General features: G+C 51.5%; 1 protein-coding gene across 1 annotated transcript; it reads right to left on the minus strand.

Moving 5' to 3' along the window:
• Positions 1–1,114: 1,114 nt before the first annotated feature.
• LOC128795369 (cis-aconitate decarboxylase-like) lies at positions 1,115–6,124 on the minus strand. The gene is made up of 5 exons (XM_053956095.1): positions 6,079–6,124; positions 4,724–4,911; positions 3,448–3,540; positions 2,817–3,022; positions 1,115–2,033 (listed from the first exon to the last, which is right to left on the minus strand). Exons 1-5 carry the CDS (start codon positions 6,122–6,124, stop codon positions 1,115–1,117), a joined length of 1,452 nt encoding a protein of 483 aa, XP_053812070.1.
• Between the last annotated feature and the right edge of the window lie 1,500 nt (positions 6,125–7,624).

Consider the following 7,624-nt stretch of genomic DNA (forward strand, 5'->3'; position numbering starts at 1 on the left):
CTGCTCCCATGTCATCCCTCTTGAATACTGATTCCCACAGCAGATTCCACAATTTTATCGCAATCATATTGGAAAGGAGCTCTTTGGATCAGCAGCCCCAGTGTTTAATGTGAAGAAATGTTGAGTTCTCCATCTCACCACTCAGGGAGGGTACAGGGGAAGGAGTCTTCCAGGGAATGGCTGCTCAGGAGCACAGATTCCAGATTTCATCCATTTTCATGGAAAGATGAGTTAAGAGCTGAGTCTCAATGAGCTTCCCCTCCTCTCACAGGAGGGAAATAGGAGTTTCCCAATGGGAGTCACAGTGTATGTACCCAAGTCACCTCCCAGAAAAGCCCATGGGCCATCTGGTGGGCCAGCTCAGAACAGGTGCCTGGGAAAGCTTGGGAAAGCCAGGAGGAATGGTGTGAGACAGCCTTGGGATGGGCAGGGATCACCGTCAGGGTGTAGAACAGATATAGGACTCCTCACCTACCAATTGTCTCCCCTTCAGAAAAGACATCCAGGTCTCAAGGGTCCACAAACCATCCTTTGTACACAGAGAAGTGGCAATCACTGCCCACAGGTTGGAGAAATGGGAGGCTTTCACTGGGAAGGAAAATAATCCCTCTGTGCTGGAGAGTTCTGCAGGCAGGGCTGTTTGCAGCAAGAATGGTTTTCTCCTGTGGCCAGTCGGACTGCCTGACCCCGACCCCAAAAGTGCCCAGAAGAGCAGTAAGAAAAGCACAGGCTCTGCAGCTGAACTTCCTTCTCTTACCAGACTCAGCAGTCAGGCATTCTGCACGGAAGACGTTCAGAATCCAGCTGTAAGAAATGCACAAGCACCATTCCTTCTGGAGAACTGGATGATACCCCAGGATTCTCAGAGATTTCCATGGGAATTTTTTTATACTTATGGTGGCCTTTCAGTTCCTCAGCCAGCACCAACCAGGAGTTGAAGTTTACTCTGTGTGCTAACCCAGACACACCTCCTGCCTTGTGGGTTCCTTTGGAATTATCTACTGGAAGGGGTGGGAACTTGCCTGTCCTTGGGAATCAGTAGGAAAGCACCAATGAAGAAAGGAATCACAGCTTCACCAGGATAAGCCCCTCACCAAGCCCCCATGCTGTCCCCTCACAGGCTGCAGGCCAGCTGGGAGCTGTCTGACAGGTTCTCCAGGTTGTCCACCAGAGTGATGATGGCTTCTATTTTTTCTTCTGGAAGCACGTGGGAGGCGTTGGATCGAAACTTCTTCAGGAGCGACTCTTTGCTCAGGGGCTTCCTCCAGTGCCCATAGAAAGTGTCACATTTGCCCGTCAGGACGTCCCCACTGTGCAGGAGCAGGGCCACCTCTCCGTACATCTTGTCAAAGTTGGCCACGTTGTCCTCAGGGTGCTCCACCACCACCTTGTCCAGCAGCTCCCTGAGCTCCTGCCGGTGGATGCTGCTCTCAGAGAAGGAGCCCAGGCCCACCTCGCCGTCCAGCAGGGCAGCACAGGCGTTGAACTGGAAGGAGTGCCTCGCCTGGTGCTCCGAGCTGGGGAAAGGCCGGTTGATGTACTTGGACACCGGGATCTTCAGCCTTATGGTGCGGATCAGAGAGGGGGAGAAGGACCCCGCGTAGTTGATGAAGAGGTTCCGGACGGACAAGGCAGCATCCACCACCCAGTGCATGCCCAGGTGGGCTGGGAATCGCTTGAAGGCAATGTCCTGCTTTTCCAGGAGGAACTTGTGGTGCTCGCCAGGTGCAGACAGCGGTTTGGGCTGGTAGACACTGTAGAAGGCGCTGAACCCCGAGCACCCAGGGATGTCATCCAGGATCAAGGGGTTGGCCTCCATGCCTCGGCCTGCCAGCAGAGCGGCTTCCAGGCCCAGGCGGGTGGCATTCCCCACGTGCAGCGGCTTGGCCTGGGTGGCAGCGTTGGCCATGGGTGCCCCGGCCAGGGACGCGGCGATGCCCAGGGCGTGGCAGCACTGGGCTGAGCTGAGGGACAGCAGCTTGGCCGTGGCTGCGGCACTGCCCAGGGTGCCCACCACCGAGGGAGGGTGAAACCTGCAGGGGAATGGCAGGAATGAGCAGCCCTGGCTGCCTGGCACAGGGAACACCAAAGGACCCCTCCCACGGAAAAATTAATGGGAAATGAGAGACCCATCAGCCAGTGGAACTCCCTCATGGTTTTGGTGCAGGTGGGATTCACCTGACTCAGAATTTAACAATAAATTTTAACTAATAATTTAACTTTAAAATCAAAGTTTTACTTCAGCTTAGTTTAACTCTGAATTTAGAATTAATTAACGTAAATTTAGTCTGAAAATGGAGTTTCTCCTTGAAACCTCATCAGAAACACCCGGGTGAGCTCAGTATCTCCAAAAAGCAATTTGAACTTTCTCCAGGAGATGCCATGGTTTGTGTCCACACAGCCAAACTTTCTATCCCTCAAACAAATAATTCAGCCTCAAACACACCCAAGGGAACAGTTCCTGCTTGATTCCATTGCTTGGATCACACCAGGGCACTGCTGGTGGCAGCAGTTGGCCCAAGGGCCATGCCCACCACCAAACACTGCTTAATTCTGGGATCCTGCCCTGGCTGGGTCAGACAATGGCACTGCAGTCTCCCTGGGAGTCTTCCTGAAGGCTATTTTTGAGACAAAATCTCTGGAAATCACCAAATAAGTGCATGGTGCAATCACCTCTGTCATTTGGCTCTCATTAAGACTTTACCCTGGGGTAAAACTAAATTAAACTGGACTTAAACTTGGCTTAACCTAAATGAACATTTTAAAACCCAGACTCGCCAACTCTCTTCATCCTCGGCGAAGAACAGAAGCTTTACCTTTTGGGAATATCGTGAGCCTCAGTGGAGAAGTGCATGAGCCTCCCTTGCACTTCCAGGCCCACGTTGAAAGCCAGCAGGAAATCCAGGCCGTTGGGTTTGGTGTTGGGAGGGAGCATCTGGGAAGCTGCCAAGAGAGCCGGCAGGACAGCCCCAGAGGGGTGAGTGGCAGGGTGCCAGGTGTCATCAAAATCCATGGAATGAGTCTGCCAGGGAAACAGAGGTGAGAATGTGCTGGCTGGACGCTGAGGGAATGAGGGCTCCCTGCTGATATTCCTGAGGAAATTCTGCCAAAGCCTCTACTCAGTGTCCCCATAGGGTGATTTGGCTCCTCTAAAAGCCAGGAGATTCCCAGCTTTTGTTCCCCACCAGTGACCACTCTGCTTCCTGGAATGCTAATTCCTGGCACCACAGAATCCCCTGGAAGAGCCAGGAGCACAAATTCCCCTGGGAAAGCCGGGAGCACAGATTACCCTGGGAAAGCTGGGAGCACAAACCCCCCTTGGAAAAGGCAGGAGCAAAGATTCCCCTGGAAGGGCTGGGAGCACAGATCCCCCTGGGAAGATCCAGGAGCACAAATCCCCCTCAGAAAATCTGGGAACACAGATCCCCTGGGAAGATCCAGCCTCACCGCCACGCCGTTGGTGAAGGCAGCCAGCGTCGGGGAGAGCTTCACTCCTGGCTTTCCATAGACTGAGCTCACAGCCATGGAGGAGTACAGCTCCTGTGGAAAGGAGGGAATGTCAGGGGAGCCCTGGAAGTGATGCCTCACGTTTTAGCTTTTATATTTTTCAGATTCTGAGCTGCTTTAGTGTGTGGGTCTGGGCTTCACAATAGGGGATGGTGAGCTCTCTTCACAGAGTAGGGAGACAAAACAATTCCTTCTCCAGCTGGGGACCAAGGACAAATGATCCAAGTCTCAGGCCCAAGAGCATAAACAATGTGGACTGAAGAGAGAAAAGCAGGAAGGTTGGGACTTCGCAGGCTGGGGCTATAGTTGGGCAATTAACTCCAGTGTGCTGGTGGACCAAGGCTTAGAGTGGTGTGGGACCCTGTGAGCTGTCGTACATTTCGTGACTATTTTGGGTTCACCTGGGGTGCAGCCCTGGCTGGGCTCTTGTGCTGCCCAAGGTGAATCGATTGAAGCCTCCTAATAAATCCCTGCTTTATTCTTTAGCTCCATCTAGTCTCTGTTCTAGGGCAGCTTTCACAAGGCATCAGAGGGAACAGGGATAGTGCCAGCCGTCCCCAGCCCCAGCAGCCACCGGGAATAGCCCCGGCCATGGCAGTGGCAGTGGCAGTGGTGGTGGCAGTGGGGGTGGCGGTGGCAGTGGCAGTGGTGGTGGCAGTGGCGGTGGCAGTGGCAGTGGCTGTGGCAGTGGCAGTGGTGGTGGTGGTGGCAGAGGTGGTGGCAGTGGCAGTGGCAGTGGGGGTGGCGGTAGCAGTGGGGGTGGTGGTGGCAGTGGCAGTGGCGGTGGCAGTGGTGGTGGCAGTGGGGGTGGTGGTGGCAGAGCTGGTGGCAGTAGCGGTGGCAGAGGTGGTGGCAGTGGCGGTGGCAGTGGCAGTGGCGGTGGCAGAGGTGGTGGCAGTGGCGGTGGCGGTGGCAGTGGTAGTGGTGGTGGTGGTGGCAGAGGTGGTGGCAGTGGGGATGGCAGTGGCAGTGGCAGTGGCAGTGCCGGTGGTGGTGGCAGAGCTGGTGGCAGTGGCGGTGGCAGAGGTGGTGGCAGTGGCGGTGGCAGTGGCAGTGGCGGTGGCAGAGGTGGTGGCAGTGGCGGTGGCGGTGGCAGTGGTAGTGGTGGTGGTGGTGGCAGAGGTGGTGGCAGTGGGGATGGCAGTGGCAGTGGCAGTGGCAGTGCCGGTGGTGGTGGCAGAGCTGGTGGCAGTGGCGGTGGCGGGGCTGTCCCTACCCGGCAGTAGCGCAGGGCGATGTCGAAGACGTGCGTGGTGCTGCCCACGAGCCCCACACCGATGCTGTCCAGGATCATCCTCTTGCTCCTCTGCCGCACGGTCTGGGACAGGTGCTCAGGCCGCGCCGCGTGGATGAACGAGGCAAAGCTGCTGGTCACCGTGTCCTCAGGAGCGCTCCGGGCGGCCACTGCAGCGCCAGGACACGGGGAGGGGACAGGGACAGCGGTGAGCCCTGCGCTGGCACCGCAGCTCTGCGCCCCTGGTGTCACCAGGCTCAGGGAACTGCACCTGCCCGAGCCAGGTGCGTGAGTTTGGGGAGTCCTGCAAGGGCAGGGAGCTGGAATTCATCATCCCCGTGGCTCCCTTCCAACTTGGGATACTCTCTGGTTCCATATGTTCTATACATAAAATTTCATATTCCACAGATGCTCTGGGCTCCTCCTGGGATGGCTTCCAGAAGGTTCAGGTGAAGAAACTTCAGAGCTCAGCCCCATCCCCTCACCCTGGGGTTCCAACACCCATTTTTTGGGAGGTATCAATACAAATGATGTCCCTTTATTCAGAGGAAAGCCAAACATGAGTGGACCACAGAAATCCAAAACTTCCATAATTTTTTGGAAAGCAGGACTAGACCCAAAACCTGGATTTATCCAGGTGTTTCATCCTACAAGACACTGAAGTGTTTTGACTCAGACACCAAAGCTCTTAAGCTCTATGTACTCCAAAGGATGCTAATCATTAAAAGTAAGTTAAAATTCTGTGGAAAATACCCAGTTTGTGTCTATTGTATGTTTTAATTTCAGTGAAAAAACTGCCTTGTTTAGATTACATATATATCATTATTATATATTAATTTTATATAATAATTTTTATAATTCATATAGTAATTTATAATTTATAAAATTATCCTAAATTCTATAGTTCAAATACAGAATATAATGAATATAATTATATTTATAACTCACAGAATGAAAATTGCTATGGCCTGTTGCAATTTATACTTTTAATTTGAGAGTGCACAGGAGAGCAGGAAAAATAAAATTCCATGTGGACATTTGCAGGATGGCAAATCCAAACATTTACTCATGGGTGGATGTGGGGGTGCACACAGAGATGGAGATAAAAGATGAATTAATGTCCAAATTAAATGAATCACGGGTGAAAAAAAAAAAACAAACAAACTTTGCTCTAAGAGGAAAGCTCATCCAGATCAGCAGGTACGCAAGAGGCTTTGGTTTTGGAACAGCAAACATGGCAATTAATGAAACGACCATTCCCTAATATCCCTAGTTTGGATTCATCCCGAAATGTCACATCAGTGACTCACGGAGCGCTGGCTCATGTTCGGGCTCACCTCGAGCCCAGTCTGAGGCTCCTGTAAACACAGCTGGGAATACCATCACCGCCTGACTCACCGGGAGAACATTCCCCCTCCGGGGACCGCGTTCCTATAGGAATCCCGGCACTCAGCACTCCGGGACCCGCTGCCGAGCCCAGCCCGGGTCCCCCCGGAGTATCCCCGGGTCCCTCCGCACCCTCCCGGAGCAGGAGCAGTGATGTCAGGGCTTGGAGAGGCTGCAGGAAAATCTGCTCCAATCACCCAGCACCCAGAAAAGCTGGGTTGGTTCCTCCCAGCCAGGGTTGGCATCAAATGCTCTTTGTCACCTCAGCAGGCAGCGGGGCTTTTAACCCTTCGGCTAAAAGCATTCTATGACTCCGGGGTTTTCCTCTTGGTATGGCAGGACTTCATAAAAAAATTAAATTTGATACAAGACCAAATAAATCCCTGTGGATTATTATTTCTCTTGTCCTCAGGTCTCATTAAGCAACATTCCTTGCATTTATTGTATTAATAACTCATTTTAAAATAAATTGAGGCAATAGACTAAGAATATATTTTAAAATGAGTTAATAAACCTATAATAAACTTACAATAAATGAAGAGCTCTTTTTAAAAGAAGTTAATAAACTTATACTAAACTTATACTAAACCAAGAAAACTTTTAGAAATAACTTAATAAGCATAATAAAACAAAGGATATTTTAAGATTAGTTAATAGACAAACCAAGTTAAGAGACAAAACAGACCAAGTGTCTACACAGCCAAGGTGTGGTTAATTTATCCAAAGCTGGGCAGTGCTGGAGCCACAGAAAGAAATCCATGAATGTCTCCAGGCAATGCCCAGGGTAGGATCAGGTGTAAGTAGGAAGCAGTGACAAGCGAAGGAGTTAAGGATCTGAGCCACCCTTCCAACATCTTATATTTGTGGTCAAAGAATTTGGAAAGTCTGGTTCTAAACCAGTTAAAGATCTGGTTTAGCACAGGACTAACAATCCACATTTTTACTCTTTGCTGCTTTTCTCCTGGTCCTTTATCCCCGAGGGCAAGAAGCACCAAAGTACCCCTAAACTTTTGGAAGCTTTTCCTTCCAAGGATTTGAGGATTTCTCTGGGCATGCTCAGCCCAGCATCTTCTTTTCCAGCAATTATTTAGGGATGCTCGCTAGGAAAGGATGGAGAATGCTGACAGATACAAACCGTGGGCAGCAGTTTTGTGGACTTGCCGAGAGCTTGACAAGAACTTCTGGGATTTCTAGAGGAGAGACACAGAGGAGGAATTTGTCACTGGAGCTGCTGGAAGGTTTCTGAGAGCAGTTTTCCTGGTTGTGCCTCTCATCGTGAAACACTCACAGATCAAACGAGCACGTAAATGTAATGACATATTTAAAGGAGGGAGAAAAATATTTTCCAAAGCTGCGTCCAGCAGGAATGCCAAGAAAATCCAGGGAAACAAAGGCACACAGTCGAAGGGGCAGCAGAGCCTTTGCAGCCCTGCCACAAGATCCTGCAGCGAGTGGGACCAGCTCAGAGTGGGCACAAGGAGCAGAACCCACGGAGCA

The sequence above is a fragment of the Vidua chalybeata genome, chromosome 14 (assembly GCF_026979565.1).
Source record: "Vidua chalybeata isolate OUT-0048 chromosome 14, bVidCha1 merged haplotype, whole genome shotgun sequence".
Lineage (NCBI taxonomy): Eukaryota > Metazoa > Chordata > Aves > Passeriformes > Viduidae > Vidua > Vidua chalybeata.